Here is a 22,644-nt window from a genome sequence, read left to right on the forward strand (position 1 = left end):
CTGCTTCTAATATACTGTAGAGTTAGATACCAGTTAATTAAGCCTATTAGAACTATGTCTAAAAAAAAAAAAAACGTAAATAAACTAAATAAGGACCTGAGAAAAGCATGTAGTTTGTGTTATAATTTGGAAGCGCGGGTTAATTCTTTAATTTATTTCCTGGTTATGGGTAAGTTGAGCTTGGTGGATATGTAACCAGTGGATAAGTTAGCTATCAGTATTTAAATACAGATTTAGCAGAACATACGCTCATACTGTAATAAATCACTTTATTACATTATAAAAAATGTTTAAGATTTGAAGGGGACTTTTACATTAATCTAGTACAATCAACAGGAAATTCCCTCTACAACATTCCTGATGTTCAAACTCTGCCTAAGCAACCGAATGACCTGGAGTTAACTGCTTCTTCACCGTCACCTAGTTCTATACCTTCTCTCATTTAAAATTAATTTTAGCCTAAAATAACAGAGAACAAGTGTACTTCATATGGAGTTTTCCCAACTCTTCCAAAGTCTTCTATTTTCTAAACAAAATAGCCCCAGTCCCCTCAGCTAGATCATCACAGTTGCCCTTTCATGTAATCACAAAATTGATTAAAAACAATTTTCTTGTTCTTCAAGGTATATCTAACAATGAAACCAATTTTTGTACACTAATGTTTTTTAGGTTAATAGATCTAGTTAATCCACCTTGGTCATACACAATTGGAATGCTTATGAAAGATGGACATAGTTCAAATTCAAATTAAACAGCAATAAATTTTTGACTTCTCCTTTCTTTTTCCCCTCCTCCAAACAATACCACAAAACAGTATCATAAAAGATACCCTTAAACATAATCTTACATGTTGCTAGATTTAAATTTTCTCACTCTCAGGCTTTTGTCTACTTTCCCATCATTTAAACCCTGTGAATGATTTTAAAACACACAAAATTCTTTAAGCTGCTCTCACAATCACAAATTAGCCCATGACAGGACCAGCTCTGAGGCCTTAAAATTTGACTTTTTTCTCTTATACTAATGATATCTTCCTATCTGAAATTTTTGGTTTTCCAGAAATTTTTCTATATATTACCTATGTAAAATAATATATACACATTACATATATAATATCATATATCTATTTGCATAGACACACACATATACATGTATCTTCCCCAATTCTATGTTACCTACATGTAACTTTTACATTCATGTTCATCTTCTTTCTTTCTATATGTCACCTTTACCATATTCATCTTGACTCAGGAAAACACAGTCAACCTTTGGATTCATTTCATTGCTATCCACTCTCTTAGCAAGAATAAGGAGTCTCACTCTAGGCATCCTGCCCCATGATTTTCACTTTGTTGCTAGTCGTGATTAATCCCAAGGATCTCAAAAAGCAAAGCAGCATTTAACAACAATGATTATAAGCAAAATACTCTGTCAAAGTGTGGTAAAAAAAAAAAAACAAAACAAAAAACAAAAAAAAAAACAAAAAACACCTGACATACCATAACCTGCTCTATTCCATTAATCAGTCCCTACATTAGTGGCTCTCATTTGATTTTAACAAGTTATACAATCAGTGGTATCATATGGGTATATATCTTACATAGCATATTCTCAAGCAAGTTTCAAACAAAATCCCTCTACTAATAAAATGAAGATTAATATATCTTTAAATTCCTTGCATAACTCATTTTACTCACCCACCTATTACCAGTATTCCAAATTTCCCACAAAGAAAGTGTGGAAAGACAAAGTCGGCTAGAGAAGTGAAAGTCACCAGAAATTTTTGCTGAGTCCCAAGGCAAATAATTAGCCAATTAAAGTAATATCCTCAATAAAGAATGAGATTATCCTTATACACCTAAATGATCTTTCTGGTTTACTGATTTTACAAACAGAGGGAACAAGTCATTCTTTGACATGCCTTAAGTCAGTTCTAAACACTAAGAACAAAGTGAAATAATAACTAAGATTTGTTAAAAGAGCAGAGTCCCAAATAGCAATTCAAACAAAACAAAGCCCACTCCATTTAGCAATACTGAGAGGCTCATAAGAACCCTGCCGATGTAATGCAAACCTAGCTTGCAAAAAAAAGTAATATCCTTATCACCTGGTGAAGTCAGTAACGCTATAAATTGCACATGAGTATTAAATACAGCAGCACTAAGCACTTAGTTTATCACAAATCCTTATTAAAAGTACTATTCTAATATTAAGGTTAAAAACCTATTATAATACCACCAAACCTTCCATGCAGCTTTGAAAAAAACTCACTTGTAAAAACACATTCCTTATGAATAAAAAGAAAAAATGTCATAAGGAATAGTGGTATGCTCCCATAATTATAAAATTAGACTAAAACCTTGCTATTTGTTTCTTAGTAATTTAAAAATAAAACCATGTTCACAGTAAAAAATTCAATCCAACAGAAAGAATATACAGAAAAATGTGAGGCTTCTTTCTACTCTAGACCGTAGTCTCATTCCCCAGAGGTACCTCCGTCAATAGTACATATACATATGGATAGATAAAATAGAATAGTATATTATATAGAATTGAAGAAATTTTGCATGTGTATATATAAATGTATACTTTTAAAAACACAAATGAAACATACTATACATACAGTTCTACATTGTTTTTCTCAGTTAACAATGTATCTCAGAGAATTTTTCCTTTCTCCACCTACGGATCTATTTAATACTTTCTAAGAGCTACAAAGTACTACACTGTATGAAGGCATTTTTTAACCAGACCTCGGTTGAGAGATGTTTAGGTTATTTCTAGTTTTTTTACATTTCAAATAATATGGTGATGAATATCTTTCTATACAAATTTTTATGTGCAAGTGCCAATATATCCAAAAGATGAATTCTTAGAGGTACTGTCTGATTTTAGAATTGAACAAATTCTGAACAAGAAGCCAGTGTATCTACAAAGGAGACCAGGAAAAACACAATATTAATGCTTAGTGATTAAAAGGTGCAAAACATTATCACAACGTGAGAAGTTAAGGTTTTAAAAATTAACAAACTCCTAAGCTAAGAAAGGTAAAACAGAGAAAGAGAGAAACTTTACTCCCTAGGATAGAAAGATAAAAGGCCTAGAGAAAGAATCATCTAAGATTTTTTAAAAGAAGAACAAAGAAGACAAAAGAATATAGCATTAATAAGGCTAAAAGGATAAGATAAAGAAACAAAAACATTTTTGGCCTCTTTTCTTGCTTTAGCCTAAAGCACAAAATAAAGTTGGCCAGAAGATTTGGGACATATACTATTACAGAGCCAAAGTTGGATGTGAGATGATTTAAATGACTATCTGAGATCCCATTCCTATAGGGTATCTATAGTTATAGTCTGCCAGACTCTAAAGTGTTGAAAAGAGATCTCTTAGAAAAAGAAAGACAGTAATATTCCAGGAATAACATATTTTGTCAATCTCCTTAATTTCTGATCAATTTTACAGAGAAATAGTAACAACTGCCTCATAAATACACAAAAAATCTTTCTTTAGAAGGTCCTGATTAAAACATATTTAGAGATTCAGCCTATATTTTTCAATCACAATCCTACAATTTCCTAGACCAATCCAGGACTATTCTATTTCTCACCTAACATAAAACACAGTCAACAACTTACCTTTCCCAAAGTGCTAGGATTTGAATGCCACAATACAAATTGATTCATGTTTTTGTCCATTAATGGTCCGTGGATTTCTTTAAATGAAGTCCATGTTAGAGTCCATAGACATCAGTGTTCTGCAAAACTGAAAACCTCAAGAATGTCAATGCTCACACCTAAGTTACCACTTGGATACCAATTTATTATGAATAATAGTTTTAATAGTTATTATTGTGAATATAGACATTTTAGAAGTACAAATTGTGGACATGACATTGACTGGCAGATTGAGGTAATAAAATTAAACTTTATTTTTAAGTAAGATATTAATGTTAATATAGAGGATCGCAAAATCTTACTTTGTACCATATCTATATGTATTGTAAAGGTGACACCATAATAATAGTATATAAAGATGGGGATGATTTGGATACCAACACTTTCCAGACACTGGAAAACAAGTTTGAAAGGCAGACAAACTTTTTAAATTTAAATGACTGCAATATGTATTGACGTATCTATTTTTTGTTTTTTTCCAACTGATTTTTAAGACTATCTTAGATTTTTTTAATCTATAAAATGCTTACTAGCTTCTTCTTTGTAAAAAACAAAAAAGAGATAAATTCAGGTTAATGATAAGATTCTAGAACTTCTGAGGGTCAACTCTCTCATCAGATAACACAGAGCCCATACACACTACCACCTCATGGGGCTGCACTAGACAGTGAGTGATTCATGCCCAGATCCCATTACACAGCCTGACAACTAAAACCAATCTGGGTATACCACTTGTTCTTTAGGTCTGTGCACACTTTCCAGCACATTTAAGACACCTAAATAAATACAAAGGAAATTTTAATCTTCGGAGATCTATTCTTTTGAAGACTTCTTACAGCTGTTTGGAAGAAGTTAACCTTATGTGAACACAGCAGGTGAAACCTCTGATTGGATTTTTATAAATTACTATTTTCATCTTTGTTATTAAGTAGTTCTCATTTACATCTCAAATGTATGAAGTGCCCCAATATAAAAAAGAAAACATTAAGAAAAAGTAAAGTAAGTTCATATTTATTAAAAGAAAGCACTTAAAACACTAATTAGTAACTCAGTGCTATCAGAAGCTCAGTTTTACAAATGCAACTTATCGTTTGATGGCCAACTCCTTGCCAGGTGTCATTCACCTGAAATTCTTCCTCCCCAAAAAGTAAAAGAACCAGAAAGAGGCTAAATTAATCGCCTTATCCTCACTACGCATACCAGAGAAAAATATGAAGGCACATTTCTAAATTTCAATAATCACAAAACAACGTCCTGGATCTCTACTGCAACGGCATCCTTATAAACCATTGGTCAGCCAACTAAGCTGGAGTCACTCCTACATTCAGAGGTAGAGTTACTGAAATTCAGGAGACGTTCTCTCCGCTGAGCCATAAAGTGGCAAAGCACTGTTCAGCATGAAGAGATGAAAAGATGAAGTCCCTGTCCCCTACTAGCAGAACAGGGGTAGGGGTCAAGATAAGGGAGAAATGAACTCTAGGTCAGCTCATCTCAGTTCACAGACTCCATCCCTCCAGCCCCGAGCGCCAGTGCTCTGAAGCCCATGACTCCCAGCCATGACCGATTCCTAGAAGACTCAGCTTGTCTGTATTTCCTCGACGACCTCGGCCCTCACGACCCCGTTCCCAAAGTTCCTCGTATCCCTATTTTCCCAGGAAGTCCTACGCCGAGGAGCCTTTCCCCCAGTCACCCTCTAATGCGAGATCCACCTCTCCCCGCCGGAGCTCGGGGCCCGGAGAAAACTGGACCACCAATCCCAACTTCCACCCTTTTCCGGGTCCAGGTTCAGCCCGCAGGTTACCTGTCCAAGATCCAACGTTCCAGGAGGACCAGAGACGCTCGGCCCCGCCCATCGCGACGCCCTCCACAACCGGGCACCGCCTCTAGGGCGGGGCTTCCCGTGCGTCACGTCCGGGCGGATGCCACCCGGTCCCGCAATCCCGCCAAGCCCCGATCTCTTCTGTTTATATCATTTCCGACCTGTTTTTCGGTTCTCGGGGTATCCAGGCCCTATGCAGATCTTGTTTACCCGGTTCTTTTCCGCCTGTTTTCCTGACCTCCAGCTGTGTAAGCCAGCCTGGAGGGATGCATCTTTTGTTTTTGAAACTTCTTTGCCAGTTTTTGCAGCCTACCTTTCTGCTGTCACTTCTCTCTGCTCCTTCTGCACCTTGAACTCGTCATTTGTCTCCAAACTTGTCAGGCCCCTGGGAGAAATCACAAGATTGTTCTTGTGATTTTTCTGTTACCGATTCCTCTGCTTAGTAGAATGCGGGCTCTGCGATATGCTGCTAGTTTCCAGTTGGTCTCTCAACGTGTAACGGTGTTACCTAGGCAAGTTACTTAACCTCTTTGTGCCCATTTTCTCCAGGACACAGATAATACTAGTACCCAGATCATAAGGTTGATGTGTGCATTACTTAAGATGTAATACATGGCAATGGCACCATGGAAGTGCTCAACGAGGGTTAACTGTTAAAAGCCATCTCTTGTTCCCTGTTGGAACATGTAAGTGATAAGGAAGGCTGGCACCAATTTTCCCGTTATCTTTTGGATCCTCAGCTTTTAATTAAGTGGTTAATTAATGATGCTCGGCATCTTTCCCCTCTGAACTATGAGGTCTTCCAGCAAAGATGGAATCAATAGGAACTAACTTCAACCCTACTTGAAACTATTTGCTTGGTGATTGTGCTAGATACTGAGGGAAATCTGAATAAAACCCAGGCCCTGCCATCAAAAACATGGAGATACTTAATAAATATTGGAAAAAAAAACATTAACCCAGGTCAAAAAGGAGACCAGCTCAGCTGAGAATTTATCTTTAGAACAGAAAAATTCACAGAATGTTAGAACTGGAAAGAACGTTACAGATAATCATTTAGTTAACCTCTTGATGGTACAAGTAAGGTAAATTGGATCCAGAAAAGCAACTGACTAAAAGTCATACAACTAGTGACAGGATTTGGACCAGAAGTGGAATCTCAAAACACTACCAACCTCTATTCCCCAAATCTGTCTCAAGATATTAATAAGGTAAAAGCAGATTTACCTTCATTCTCAAGTGAAAAAGGACTAAGAAAATCCCAGTCCAGAAGAGACAAGAGCAATGTAACTTAGCAGATGCCATACAGTTCTGATAATCATTTTGTTAAAAATAATATAAACAGAGCCACTTTAAAACGGAGCAGGAGCTGCCATCCCAGAGGAACTGCCTTGCACGTCCTAGGCCTCAAACCTTTAGAATGTTAAAATAGGGCAAAATAACTTTTGGACTGGACCTGAAGCAACACTGTGTCCCAAAGAACTGTTTGCAAATATAGCAGGAAAGCAGGTATTATGACTACTGAATTGAAATTTTAAAACAACGTTTTTAAAATGGCATCAATATATTTGCTTTTCTGCAAATATATTGGAGAAAAGAATATATAGAAATACCTTCCTTCTCTTGATGTAATTGTTCCCCTTCCCTTTCTCATAAATACCTTTTGCCTTTGTCTTCTAATCAGAACACTATTTGGGTTTCTGCCTGAATCAGTGATTCCTGAATAGCTATTATTTTCTTAATCTCAAATAAATACTTATTGTCTCTCACTTCGAAAGGCCTTTTATTTTTACGTTAACAATTTGAGAGAGCCGGTCTGGTCACTCCCGGATTCATTTCAAACACAGTTGTCCCCTTTCCCCTGGCAAACTTTTTATATTTACCCAGAAACAAGGAGTTAAGTATCAGATCCAAAGAACTCTACCTTCAGTTTTAATTCTCAAGACAGGAATAAGTAACTGATCTAAGCAGTTCCTGAAGGTAAACATAAAAACTCTGCCAGTATACTGCCAATGACACAATTTTATTTAGACTTCTCTATTGGATGCAATTTCTCTTAAATATTCAACTTTTGTTTTAGGAATATGACAAAGTTAGCATAAGTATTATTACTGACATGTTGGTAATGACTCTATGTTCCAAATCATCAGGCAATCCTATAGACCCATAGAATAATATAGTTGGCATAGATGAAATTTAAGGTTTCTTCCAACTCTATCATTAAAAAAAGGTCAATGATATTCTTAATGAATGTAACTTTTCTGCGAAAAGTCACAAAGTTAGCCAGTGGCAGTCAGTTTTAGAGTTTAATTCTCCTAATTCTATTTATTCATTTATTCCTTCAGGTATTAGGCACACTAGGCCAGGTGTTAGGGATACAAAGATGTATAAGATAATCCTTGCCTTTGAGGAAAGTTCAATTTGATGAAGGAGGCAGGCCTTTTAATGGAAAAGTAATTCAATGTTAATGTTGTCATAGATACATCTAGTTCCTTCATTCAATGGATGCATTTTCCCCCTTTGCTACCAATATACCATAATTTGATAAAAATAAATCCAAAATATGATGTTTTCATAAAATTTTAAATAATTTGAACCATAGTTTTAAAGAGTTTCAAATAATCACAATATGTGCAGGTCTTAGAGTTAGATCGTTTGGGTTTTATGCCAAGTTCTGCTATTAACTTGCCATATGAACTTAAATCACTTCACTGCTGAGCCTAAATTTCCTCTTGAAGGTCTTTCCTTTAGTAAACCTTAATATTGTTCTATCTAGTGGAAAAAATGCATGACATTTCTTACTGTGATCACTAGATGACTGACTTCCTTTGGTCATTCCTCCCTTCCTCCTCTCAGTCCATCCCTTTCTCTTTCTTGTTAGTTTTTTTTGACCAACCAATCTGGACATCCACCTGTCTGAACAACCACCTATATGGATAACAACTGAGTATCCCAAGGCTCTGAGAGATGACAGGTCTAAAAATGCCTGTTGAATAAGTGAAAGAATGGATGGATTCCAGGATTATTTCTGGGCCTTTCTATCTCTTACCACTACTGACCTTTTCTCTTATTAAAATAAGTTCTCTTTTGAAAGCTGTGGTTGTGGGAAGAGGCAGAAAAGATGACACTATAGACAGGAATTGGGTTAGGAAGAAAATGCAAGTTGGATTGAGAGGAGAATACAAAAGACATTGCACTGCATCTCAGTGCATTGTGGATTTATGAACGAAATAATGTAATAAATATCTGAGACTATTTTAAAATAATAAGGGAGAGTTCAGGTGATCAAGATTGGTCATATATTGATATTGCTGAAGCTGGATATATCAGGTTTCATTATATTCTTTCTATTTTTCGTGTATGCTTGAAAATTTACACACTACAAAGTTGAAAAATGAGAGAGATCATGAGGGCTTTTTCCTTCCTCTAGACAAGACCAAGTTCAAACTATCCCGCTGAATCTCAATTAGGATGCTTTTGCCTGATGTTACAGAAAACTTGTCACAGAGTGGGTTTTTTTGAAGTAGACACTGCTATGGACATGGAAAGATTTTTTCTTATTAGGAATGGACAGGAAGCAGATTTGGTCAGAGGAAAAATTTGAATTGCTGTTCAAGTCCAAGGAATCATTAGCCAACCTGAGAGGGAGCTCTAGAGTGAGTATTGGCCCTCAGAGTATCCTGTGTCAGGCTGAAATGGCCAGCCCTTTGTACTAGAAAGAGTCTGGAAGGGTGTGATCTCTAGCGAAGTGGCTCTCTGCGTCTGAGGTGGAATCTGAAGAAGCTGACAGTTGAGACTGCCTGTTAATCACACCCTGCAGAGCTGCACAAGGAGTCCTTCCTCGAAGGGTAGGGCAGCGCATTTTTTCATCTTCCACAAAATGCGATACAAACCGGCTTAAACAATAAGGGGATATATTGACTTCTGTAACTGTACTGTTATGATAGGCATCAGGGTTGGTTACTCTAGTACCTCAATGATATCATCCAAGAGCACATTTATTTCTCTCTTTGCTCTGCCTTCAGTAGCATTTGCTTCAACTTGTGGCCAGCTTCCCTTAAGGTGGCAAATGGCTGTAGCAGTTCATCTACACATCTACATGCTGTGCACACTCTCAGAGGGGATGGACAACATTCAATAATTCAAAGGTGATGCTCAACCTAGAAAAGAGAAATATATACATTAGTTCTGGATTGGACACTCTAGTCTTTACAATTTTTATCTTTTCAACTTATATAGTATAGGGTTTTACATTAGTCACCATTAAATGTTATGCTGTCATAAACTCACCCTAGAATTCTGTATCAGTTAGGATAGGCATGGTAATACTGCAGTAAATAAACAACCCCAAACCTAAATGTCTTAAAACAAATTGGATTAACTTCTTACTCTGGGTCCGCAGAGGGCTCTGCTCATTGTAGTCACTCAGGAACCCAGGCTGATTGAACAACCACTGTCTTGAATGATGCCAGTAGCCAACCCAAAGGGAAAAAGAACTGAGTGAAGCTCTACCATGTCTGTTCACATTTTATTGGCCACAGCAATATCGAATGACCTCACTTCAAATGGGAAGGGAAGTACAACCTACTATGGTAAGAAGGGGAAAAAACGAGAATATTTGTGAATAGTACTGATGCCATTTACAAAGCCAGCTCTATATTTTAGTTCTCATTGACACAGACTCATCTAGAATTTAACTGTATCAATCCATGGATAAAGTATAAAGCAGCAGGAAAATTCCTCGACGATTTCTCTCGTATAATTTCATTATAATGTGATTGATTATATTATATATATGAAATCCTTCTAACATTATTAGTTGCTCAATTTGAAAAATAATATAGTTCAAGGCAGAATCTAGTCAAGAACAGTGCAGTGAACTACAAAAAGCTTCCCTCATGAGAGTTTCTTAACCAAGGATGTGCACTAAAATTCCCTGGAGTTTTTTTAAACTTCTTAATTCACCCAGAATCAGAGTATCCCAGAGTGAGTGCCAGATGTGTACATTTTCAAAATGCATTCTTCTCCTACCCCCTCTCTCAGTTAAGATCTACTGTCCCATAATTCTACAGAGCAAGAGACATGAAGGCAGGTACTGTGTTTGTTTTTGCTCACACTGCATTAGAAGTACCTAGTACACAAAACTGCTAAAAAATATGATTCGTTAGTTAAATATTTACTCATAAAACATAGTTATCTAATAGCCTACGTCACATTCACAAGGATTCCATTATCTAACCTTGTTAAATCCCTCCAGAAATCTTAATACATTTCTTTTAACTTCCAGTGTATCTTCCAATCTTCTCAAAAACTGCAATAAAATTAATTTGGCATCTCTTGTTCTTAGTGAACACAATATATCTTTAATGATCACAACTTCCTTTTCATGAACCATCTCCTTAATGAATTATTCCAAAATTTTGTAAGGTATTGATTTAAAATTCACCAGTCTACAACATCTTTTAACATCTCTTTGTCTATTTAAAAATCAAAATATTTGCCCATCTTCAGTCTTCTGGCCCCTTTCCTTGTCCTTTGGATTCCTCAAAGCTATAATCATATCAGCATAATCTCCAGGCTTAAACTCAAGGCACTTTGATGGGAAAATCTGGAAATATATAACAGATGCTAGAATATGATGATTCTATTAATGGAAGTTGAGTTATGCTAACTTGTTTTACTTTGACCTTAGCAATGCATAGTATATTAGTTTGCATCCTGTTTGCTATTCAAAGCAGATGAAAATATAATTCTAGAGGAAAGACATAATTCAATTTGATTCATCTTAAAGGACCATAAGACTAATAATGGCTAATAATATGATTATTCTTACTTAGTGCTTTTCATAAGCCAGACAGATTCTAAATGTGTATTCACTCACAAAGGGAGAAGACCATGCTTAATGAAAAAGATAGAACATAAATCATATTTAAGAACAACTAGCCTAATAATAATTTTTAAAATAGACAGAAATATTGGCAAGGAGGTGAAGAAACTGGAAACCTCATATATTGCCGTATGGATAGTACGACAAACAGTTTGGCAGTTTCTCAGAAAGTTAAGCAGAGTTACCATATGAGCAAGCAATTCTACTTTTAGAATGGTTACGCAAAAATATGTACACAAAATGTTCATAGCAGCATTATGCAAAATGGCCCTAAAGTGGAAACAGCCCAAATAACCATCAACTGCTGAATAAACAAAATGTGGTATATATATATATACAATGAACTGTTCTTCAGTTATAAAAAGGAATGAAATACTGATATATGCTACAACATGCATGAATCTTGAAAACATTATGCTAAATGAAAGAAATCAGACACAGAGGGCCACATATTATATGATTCCATTTATATGAAATGTCCAGAATAGGCAAATCCATGGAGATAGATTAGTGTCTCTATTAGAGTAGATCAGCAGTTGCTAGTGGATAAGGAGAAAGGGAAATGGTAAGTAGAGGGTTTCTTTTCGGGGTGATTAAAATGTTCTGAAATTAGAGAGTGGTGAAGGCGTACAACCTTGTGACTATACTAAAAATTACTGAATTGAACACTTTAGGGTGAATTGTATAGTAAGAGAGCTATATTAATAAAAAGTTAATTATCCTTTAAAGAAAAGAGTAAAAGGAAAAAAGTCTTTATTGATAGGAAAAAAATGAGAATAAACAGGAGTTAAAGAATCGTTAATGTGACTTGATTGATGACAGGTGCAGAATACAGAGAATAGATGGTAATCAAAGGGCCATTGACAAACATGAAGAGTGTCCCGAACAACCAACATAGTGAGGAACTAGAGAACTTTATCGCATGATAAATGGTGCTTCCTGAGAAAGGCCCTAAAAAGAGCAGGCTTAGGACAGACTTCTTAGCATCTTTAAATATTTGATAAAAAATCATTCTATTAAAAGGAGACTTAATGTATAGCAAAAGTAGAACCAGGAAAAAATTGAGAACAAAAGTAGCATCAGGGAGTTAAGTCTTAGGACTTATTTCAATCAGCGAAGTTAATCAGGGTGACTGAGTCATTTTTACCACAGTTAGGCCTTCTGTAGGAATCCTTATAGCTAGCTTATCTTCATTATTAAGATACTGGATATACACATGCATATGTGAAAGTGTGTATCTCCAAGGCTCAACATTTGAGCAAGCCGCTTGAAATTATAGAAATTGTAATTTACTGATATCAGTATAGTGAGGAAATTATTTAAATCTCGTGTTTTATTTCAACACTTATGTGAGCAGCTTTTCTCCTCAAACATCAGCCGACTTCACTGTGGAAAAGTGTACTCACTGCTCATTTCTTCACTGTATTAATTAGGACAGGTTGAAATTTTTAAACAAACAGACCCAACGTTCCTTCTTCTATACCAGTCCATGTTGGTTCCAGTCCATGGAGCTCCTCTCCTCCACAAAATCATTTGGCCCTATCCTCCTCTGGGTGTATCTCAAAGTACATGGGCAAAGGACATGAAAGAGAACATGTGAGAAAGTTTATCACTCCAGCTGGAAAGCAATATTTTGTGTTTGTTTCAGAAAAACCTGACTGGTTTATAAGGGAAGTCATGCCACTATCAAATCAAGTTTCACAACACAACACCCCGGCCAGGTTCCAGGGCTAGTAGATCACCAATACGGGGAAAGTCAAGTTTTGGTAGTCATCTCTATTCTTACTGTGAGTACATATTTGCCTGTTGTACCACACCGATTTCTATATTTCCATTCTTTTAATTTTTTTAGCTTTAATGAACCACTTCTGATCAACCGATCTATTTTCACAAATTGTATTACAATGACAGCAATGAAAGTGACATATTTAACATGCAAAAGCAATAACGTGCAAATGATGTAGAAGTGCCTTAGCGAAGAGGAATGGCATCCTGCTAAGTAGTACTTATTGAGACAAATTGAATGAAAAGACAATTTAAGACTATAACAATTCATCACCATCATCAAGCAACTGGTAACAGTCAAGTGGTCTGCAAGCAGCAAGCAGCATGGTGGTATTTGCTAAATTGGCTTGCCACACTTAGATTTGGCCCATAGGATCCCCAAAATAGATTTAGACAATGTATCATTTACACAGACAGCAAAAGAAAGATCAGCATGATATCAGCTCCCTGTGATGACACCAAACAGGAGGGGCTAAATGGCAGATGACAGAAACCACGTGTTGCTCTGTTGTTGAGAAGCAGGGCAGAGTTAGCACTTGCAAAAATCTAAGAGTGAATGCCCTCTTGAATTTTAAATTTTACGGAAGTTTGCAGCTATACCTAAGGGGTGAGGGTGAGGAATGAGGGAGTACAAAGCAACTGAAACTAGGGAGATAGATGAGAAATGACCTGTGTCTGACTCCTCCAAGATAAAGATGAGACTGCCTAAAAACGGCTCCACGCCATCCTGATCTCCCCTTGCTCCAGGAGGAGTTTCTGGCAATTCAGAGCTGTTAAACCTTGCTTGCCTACATGGCCTTAGTGGAGGCTTTCAAAGTTGCCAGGATGCCAAGGTGGAGTTGTTCCCCTAGAAACCAATATCTGAAATAAGAAGACAAAGCTGAATTTACTGCTTCTTGTAGTAACATAAAGCTGTGTTGGTCATGTGCAGTCTCTCCAAGCAGAGCAAACTGTTGAACTTACATCAAGGTTTTGGGCAAGGTGGAGTTCAGGGACTGGCAAAATTTTCAGAGGCATTAAAGAAGCTGGTTGTTGTTGATTGTTGGCACTCAGAGGCACTGGCCTGTTTGTGATCGGCTGGCTATTAGAGGTGAGGGCTGTCATTGACAGAATGCATCCCTTCTCACTGCTGCTTGTTTCCAGGGCTTCAAGGAAATTGGTACTGACCCAGGAGCTGGAATCTGTTTTTATTTCCAAGAGGTAAGAGAATATCTATGACAATAGTCCTTAATCATCGTTAAAATTTATGAAACACCAGTGAACAAACTCATTCCATTGTTTTTTTGTCCTCTGAAACTTCCAGACTGCCTTCTGATCACTGGGCGGATCAGCAGAGGTGGATCACATCCAGAGAAACCTGGGTCCAGCGTGAACTTTTAGAGGAAAGGGTTTGGACCTTGCTTATTTTTAGTCTCCTACCTGGGCCTGGCAGATAATAGGTGCACAATTCGTGGATGAATGAACTATTAGAAATCACAATCCTAAGGAATGGCAGAAGAAGAAAAAAGAGGACCGGGCGGACGAGAGACTCGTAGATTTCCCTAGGTTGCGTTGTGACTGTTGTGTAAATACTTGGTTCATGTTAGTAGCATACCCACTTAGGCGAAATGCATGATGCATGCATTTTATGTTCCACGTTTGTGTCATATCGCTTAATTGTCAGGATATCAGACATCTGTCCCTGTTGTGGATCATGAAGATGAAAACTGTGATGAGAACAGCTCCACAATTTAGTGAACTCAGAATCTGAACAGAGAAGCAAGTCTCTCTGGGCCAGAGAGTTGCAAACTTCGACTTCCTAGCAATTCCACCCATTTACCATCGTTCTCCTTGACGCATTTTGTGATGGGAGCAGGAGGGGAGCCAATAAAGTGACGAGGAGCGTTTGCAGGGGGCGGGGCTGGGGTCGGGGGAAGGAGGAGGGCTGCAACGTAGGATCGGCGTCGGTGCCTGGGGGTGGCCGGGCGTGGCCGGGCGGCGGGAGGCGGCGCTGGGCACGCATTGACCGAGGGGGCGTCCCACGTGATGGGGCAGGCCCAACTTGCCGGGGAAAGTGGAGCACTCTAGGGCGCGAGGCAGAGGCTGGGGCTGAGGTGACCTCGGTGACTGAGGAAACATGGCAGAGTACCTGCAGCTGAGGAACGACTTGGCACTGATTCGCCTCCGAAACCCGCCGGTCAATGCAATCAGGTAACGGACTTGGTCGCCTGCAGCCTGGAGACAGAGGGGCCTTTCGCGCCTGCTTGCTCTCCAGGCTTTGGTTCTCCCCCGCTGGTTTAAACGGAGAGACACTGCCTCAGATTGAACTATAGGCATGCCAGGGCCTTTTAAGTAGGTCAACTTGGTTAATCTTCGCAGAGAACTCTCATGCCCATTTCACTGGGAAGGAAACCCATTGTAGCCGCCAGCCTCCCGGATAGACACACAGGCCACCAGAAATCAGTAAGTTACAGGAAACACACTCTTTATTCAGCCAGCTGGGTTTACCAAGGGTACACAGACCCCAAATTAAGCAGCCCCGAAATGCAGAGGTACAGGGTTTTTAAGCCCTAAACCCCATTCTTCATCCTGTTTGAACACACAAGTCTATTTTTCTTCTTTTTATTGGCAACCCACAGGTCGATTGTGCAAGCAGGGGTTACACAAAAAGCAGAAAGCTTGTTGGATGTTATGTTTCCATAGGTGATAGTCTATGTTCCTATGGGCGGTAGCCCAGCAGTAATTTTCCAGCCAGCCTAGAGGCAAACAGATGGCTAGGAAGATGAGAAGCTGGACTCGAACCAGGTTTACCTATGCCAACTTTGCGCTGAGCCCTTCTGCTTGCTTGCAGCTTTGACTTCTCAGGCGTAGTTTCTATTCCAAATGTCATAGTGCAATGCTGGCTGGACCTTGATCCTTCACTTCCCAACCTTGAACCCAGGCAACTGCTACGTATGTGACTAAAGGCTTTAGGAATCCGATAATGTGGCTTCACATTTTTAAAAACTAGTAAAGGTCCCCATTAATGAGAATGCATTGAGTAAAGAAGAATTGTGTCCTGGCTTAAAAATGCAGTTCAGTCTCCTGAACAGTTCTAAACTTCAAGGTCTTAGTGCTTCAGTGGAAGATCTGTCAGAATGAACCTATTAAATAAGCACTTTCTGAAAAATACTGTGTACTTTATCTTCGTTTAATTCATTGTGGAGTACCTTTCTTGTTAAACTCCAACCCAGATTTGTGCAGTGTACTTACAGCATTACTTTTAAAAAGCGAAATTAATGCTGCTTTTTTGGAAATTAATGAAGTTATTATATAGGTTTAGTTCTCTCATAGCTCTGAAAAAAGTATAATATCTATCAGCCTAGAAATAAGCCACTCATCCACAGGGAGTAAAATTAACGGAAATTATAATTTACAATGAATATATAAAGTATATAGAGAAAGACTTTTGGTTAAAATTCTTATCACATGCTGCTGAAGCAAAAAACAAACAAACAAACAAACAAACAAACAAAAACCTCAGCAAAAGGAAAAAAAGGCTGAAATGAGACTTGCTAATTTTTTTCCCTTTAGAATTATTTTATTAAATCATAACTCCTAACTCTACACATGCACTTAACTCTACACATGCACTTAAATTTTTAAAGGAAAACGTTATGTCTTATTACACCATGATCCTGGCTAATAGCTTTTCAAAACTTTGAGAAAAATCTTACAAAAGGTTTCACATGTCACTTGAAATTTACAAATTTAACATTATCAAAGAAGGAATGCTTCTACGCTCTTACCAAGACCACTAGAAAGAAACAATTAAAAAGCTAAGAAACTGTCTCGAAGGCATTTTTTTTTTTTTACAATCCTTCCTCCACAGTAAAGTAATGTTATTAAATAATCCAGTCCATTCACAAAATGGCTCTCTGCATCTGCTCTGGTGTCTTCTGCCATATCACTGCATACTTATGCATGACTGAGATAAGAATTTCCTTAACATTGTTATTTCGATAACCTGAAGCTTTTCTGTTATCTTTGGGCTCTCATCCTCTCCTATTGATACAGTGAAGCCCATGGCAAACAGGAAGAAGCTCAATATTGGATTCTCCCTCCATAACCCCCACTTCTTCCACATCCTCCAGGACCATAGTTTCCTCCACCATATGATCCTCCCATGTTCCTGCTACCACCAAAATTTTCACTCTTCATTGGTCCAGTTAGAAGGTTGCTGGTTGTAATTTCCAAAATCATTAAAATTTCCTCCTCCATAGTTGTCATAACTGCCTCTGTTGCCCCCACCCTGGTTGCCATATCCAGGTCCTCCACCACTATATCCTCCTCTTCTTCCTCCATAACCAGGGCTACCTCCATAATTGCCACCTCCAGATCCTCCTCCATACCCATTATAGCCATCCCCAAATCCATGACCACTTCCATGGCCATCAGATCCTCCTCTAAAGTTACTTCCCCGTCCTGGTCCAAAATTTCCACTGCCACCGTGAGAATCTCCAAAACCGAAGTTGCCTCCTCTTAACACTTCTAGAACTTTGAACTTCCTGCATCTCTTGTCTAAACAAAGCCTTTCTTACTTCTGCATTATGACCATTGATGGTACCTATGGTATTTCTGCAACACAATCTTATCCACAGGATCATGGTCATCAAAAGTAACAAATCCAAAGCCTCTTTTCTTTCCAGACTGCCTATCAATAATAATCTCAATGGTATCAATTTTTCCATATTCCTCAAAGTAATCTTTAAAATGATGTTCTTCAGTATCTTCTTTAATCCCACCAACAAACAGCTTCTTCACAGTTATGTCGAGCCCCTGGCTTTCCAGATTTCTCTCTTGCAACAGCATGTTTTGGTTCAACCACTGTCTCATCAATCGAATGAGGTCTTGCAGCCATGGCAGCATCGACCTCAGCCACGGATGAAAAAGTTACAAAACCAAATCCTCTCGATCTTTTGCTTGCAGGACCTCTCATTACCACACAGTCTGTAAGTTTCCCTCATTGCTCGTAGTAGTTCCTCGAACTTTCTTCTGTAGTTTCGAAGTTCAAGCCACCCCTTGAGTTCACGGAACTGTTCCTTTTCTCTCTCTATCACGGACTCAGTCGCTTCAGTCCGATTTCCCACAGGCGAGCGAGATGAGAAAGATCTCCGCGGTTGAACGCGAACCGGACTCGTCCTGGCACTGTAGTGAAAACTGCTGCCGCTGAAGAAACAACATGCTAGGAGAACCTCCGCACAGCAAGCCGGCGCTGCTGCTACTCGAGACCTGATCATTTTAACTGAATTTTTATCCTGTCATCAGATTCGATTTTATCAGTATTAATACCATAATATGAATTATTGCATTTAATAATACAGAAGAATTGCAGCAGTAAAATCACACAAGGATGATATGTTCACTTGCCATTCTCAGACAAAAGCAAGATAGTCGTTATTTTGGTTTTGATGAAGAAAATATAAGTAATATGCTTATATATCAATTTTGGACTTGTCTATATTCTAATTAGAATTATTAGATATTCAGACTGTCTGCCTCAACCTCTGCCCGTAGTGGGAAACCATGCCTGTTAAGAACTTGAGAGGAAAAATTCCAGTCTAATACCCATAACTAGGGAGATTTTCTTATAACTATTTTTAATGTTTATAGTATTCAATCCATCCCCACTCACCTCGTAGGAGAAAGTGTTAGTTTCTACCTCATAAAAGTTGTTGTGAAGTTTAAATGCTGAAGATTATAAATTGGCATTTAATAGATGTTAGCTATCATTATTTCTATTAAGCAGAGGCCTGTTACAAGTCCCTGCCAACAGGCCTGCTGCTCAGGATTCATTTCAGCTTCCTCGAGATTTCCCTCATTTAGCAATAAATACTTTCCTACCCTTTTCTCTATCTGCTTCTGAAGTTCTATTTTAAGTAGAGGTGTACATACCAGCATGTTCCTCCAGTTTAACAGGTTCTCAGTTTTGTTTTGTTTTGTTTTTGCTTTGAACTTTCTTCCATTTTCCATTTCTATTTCTAATTTTATGTGGAAAATTATCTCTTTCTAGCTCACTGAGAGAGTCTTACTTGAATATTTTGGAGGCCCAAACAAATAGTTTAAAACCTTCTTTGCTAGTTTAGCCAGCCATATTTCCTTCAATGCAGATGAACGCCAGTCCTCTTTACAAATATAGGACATGCCTGATTACTAGGCCTCCCTCCTAACAACGGCTTTGACACTTTTTTTTACTGTAATTCATATGGTCTGAAATCCCATGTTTTACATAGCAACCTAGGACACACACATACGCAAATACATAACTGAAAACAAAGTTTCATGAAACAAAACTTATTTGTTATGATGCCGGAGAGCTGGATGAGGATGGAAGTCTAAAAGAGGACTCAGCCTGGAGCACCAGTGACCAGGTTCTTGTCTTATGCCATGAGAAAAAATTCAAGGGCAAGACCAGCATCAAGCAGGAAAGCACAAGGTTTATTAAAGTGGAAGTACACATTCAAGAAGGAAGTGCAAACAAACTCAGAGCCCGTGGGCAAGTCACGCCAAAGATGTCTGGGTTATTTGCTTTTGTTTTTCTTGGGGGCAGGGCCCAGAGACATGGTACTGATGTGGCTTCATCTCCTCCCAGTAGCTGGGGAGCTTGGTTTCTCCTTCTTTCTCGTTTGGTGTTTCTGGAACTGTCATGACATTGGGTACATGATGGGAGCCATAGTATTTACAAGGTGATGTTATAATGATATTATGATTTACTAAAGCTGGGAAAAGGACAAAAGAATTCCAGAGGCTTTTTTTGGAGGGGAGGGGACGTCTCAAGGCTATCTATCCTGCCTCAGTTTTATAGTTTGATATATTCTAGTTTCTCTTCTATTTCTTTGTTTTTTAAAAAAAATGCTGGTCTACAGCCATGCTACCCTGAACAAGCCCGATCCCATCTGATCTCGGAAGCCAAGCAGGATCGGGCCTGGTTAGTACTCGGATGGGAGACCACCTAGGAAGACCAGGTGCTGTAGATGTAAAATAATAAAAATAAAAAACTAAGAGATTGTAAGCTGACAAGGTCCTTGCAATCTGTGAGGTCAACCAAGGGTTGCCTCACCTAAAAATAAACAAACAAACAAACAAACAAATAAATAAATAATGCTAGTCACAAGCCACAAATTTGATTTTATGACATTAACTGAAAAAAAAAAAAAACTGTCACAAAAGACCTCCTGTAGTCACAGAAACTAAAGAATTTTGGTCAGCACTCATGAACTGTTATCTTAACTCCAGACTCCATTTCTCCAAACCTGACAATATTAAGGGGAGAAAATAATTTCTTAATCTCTGTGACCTCGACATTGCTACCAGGCTGTGGTCCCTTTTGCTTGGCTTGAATCTAGTAAAGCTACATAATTACAGCCGTTTTCATTTTTCCTTTTTTCCTGTGTTTGATTTTGGCAAAATTAACAACATAAGAAATAAAAGAGTAGGGGCTGAGTGAAATGGGAAAAGCCAGCCTCGTTTCCTTAGTGGCACTGATTAAGCTCATTTTGGCTAATTTTGTAGCCATCATTTACCCAGAAAGAAATATGTGTCTTTTGAACTTTTCAGTATTATGGATGGTTCAGAATCTGTTTTTCATTAACATAGTTGGCTTCTAATTAGCCAGTCGAAGGCAAAAGGTTTGGTTTAATTTTATCTAGGTTAAATGATGAAAAGTAGGTGAAAGGGCAATTGTCTCCTTTATTCCATGAATTTTAACTTATAGTTGCTGGTCTGAACAACCTCGCTTTTATAGAAGTTTGTTGTTGTTTTTCATTTCATATTAATATATTTTTTCACTCTATATGCTAAAGAACAGACATTTTACCCAGCATACTCAGAATTCCAAGGCAAAACTGATTAGACTGGTTCTATCATTTTTTCTATAAGCAGTTCCTTACTACTTTTCCTAGGTGTTCCTTCTTCACTATCCCTTGGCATTTAACGATCCCCTGCTTCTTGGCAAATTCTCCTCTCAGCCTTTGTGACTGGGCTACATTGGTGCTGAATCACTCTGCTGAGCCTCTCCTACTTCTTAAATGAGGGCGTATTCAGAAGATCTACTCTCAGCTCTCTTTTCTTTTCCTTTGGCAGACTCATTTAATCTTGGCTTTAACTATCTTCTCTATCAATGGCTCCCTCATCTGCTGAAACTTGGCAAAATCTACTAAATGCCCTGCCTTTCCCAGACCTGGACTTTACCCCTAAATTAATTAGGATTAGGTTTGGCTGTCAATGACAGAAAACTCAAAATCATAGTGGATTAAACAAGAAAAAGTTGATTTCTCTCATAGCAGTGTCCTAAATGGTATGGCTGCTCCACGATCATCAGGGACCCCAATTCCATCTATCTTCTGCTCTGCCATCCTCAATACATGGTTCTACCTCTTGGCCCATGAAGGCTGCTCCCAATCTAACCATCACATCTGCATTCTTTCCAGGAGGAAAGAAAAAGAAAAAAGCATACCCAGTCCTTTAAGGACTCTTCTCGAAAGTTGCGTATTCCAAATCTGCTTATATCCCATTGGCCAGAACTTAAGGTCTTGGGCTGACCTTACTGCAAAGCAGGCTGGGAAATACATGTAGTCTTTATTTTGAGCAGCTACGTATCCAAGAAAAAACCAGATGTTTAATACTGTGAAGAAGGTAGGAAGGAAGAATATTTGAGGTAACTTGGAGCCCCTGCCACATCTCTGTTTCTTTTAGAATATGTCAGTTTTCTTATAGTTTGCCAATATGACAAATTGAAAGTAATTTTCCCCCCTCTGAACGTCTACATCACTTTCTTTGTATCTATAAAGCATTCATCTTAGTGTGATATTTTGTTAGACATATTTTGTTCTCCCTAGGATGTTACAAACTCCTTTCACTGTACCTAGAAAATATATAATGATATTTAAAAATTAATCAGTGCCAATTTTAAGTGTTCAAAGTTACAGCAGAGTGCAGGAAAATACTATCTTTAAAAAAGTTTATTTATTTATTTAAGCCGCTTAGTGCTTAATTCACAGTAGATACATATTTATTGATCAAATTAGTGAAAGCTTAATAATAAGTATCTAGGGTTTGGACCCATTGTGTATGTGTTTAAATTTTTATTTTTAGAAAAGGAAAAATCTCTGAGATGGTAGAAATTTAATTCTGACTAATTTTAGTATAATTTTTTTTCTTTTAGTGCGGCTGTACTCGAAGGAATAAAAAAGGGACTGCAGAAAGCTTTAACCAACCCTACAGTAAAAGCCATTGTGATTGGTGGAGCAGATGGCAAATTCTCTGCAGGTAACCGGTGTCTAACCTTCTCCCATTATCTCTGGAATCCAGCCACAGACTGAGATTAGTATTGCGTTAGCTGTACCTGCGAGTAATACGTTAGTATTGATAATGGATATGGGACACTTGAGTGGGAATGAGAAATATTGTGGAGAAAGAGACAGAAGTCAAATAGAGACCCAGAGAAGAGTTTGACTATACTC

The 22,644-nt window shown here is 38.0% G+C and overlaps 2 protein-coding genes and 2 pseudogenes across 2 annotated transcripts in view; 2 read left to right on the plus strand and 2 right to left on the minus strand.

The window, feature by feature from the left end:
- MAP3K13 (mitogen-activated protein kinase kinase kinase 13) overlaps positions 1-5,556 on the minus strand; it is a 142,412-nt gene extending 136,856 nt beyond the window's left edge. The window contains exons 1-2 of the mRNA XM_023525599.1: positions 5,476-5,556; positions 3,636-3,762 (exon numbers count right to left, since the gene is read on the minus strand). The gene's annotated coding sequence lies outside the window, so the exon portion shown is untranslated. The remainder of the gene's footprint in view (positions 1-3,635; positions 3,763-5,475) is intronic.
- Positions 5,557-15,250: 9,694 nt separating this feature from the next.
- Positions 15,251-22,644, plus strand: part of EHHADH (enoyl-CoA hydratase and 3-hydroxyacyl CoA dehydrogenase) — a 48,322-nt gene continuing 40,928 nt past the window's right edge. The window contains exons 1-2 of the mRNA XM_011382181.1: positions 15,251-15,355; positions 22,347-22,450. Of these exons, the coding sequence (XP_011380483.1) occupies positions 15,282-15,355; positions 22,347-22,450 (178 nt within the window). The 5' untranslated portion in view covers positions 15,251-15,281. The remainder of the gene's footprint in view (positions 15,356-22,346; positions 22,451-22,644) is intronic.
- On the minus strand, positions 17,125-18,423 carry LOC111733353 (annotated as a pseudogene).
- Positions 20,042-20,160, plus strand: LOC111734228 (annotated as a pseudogene).

This window comes from Pteropus vampyrus, unplaced genomic scaffold, assembly GCF_000151845.1.
Source record: "Pteropus vampyrus isolate Shadow unplaced genomic scaffold, Pvam_2.0 Scaffold14, whole genome shotgun sequence".
In the NCBI taxonomy this organism is placed as follows: Eukaryota; Metazoa; Chordata; class Mammalia; order Chiroptera; family Pteropodidae; genus Pteropus; species Pteropus vampyrus.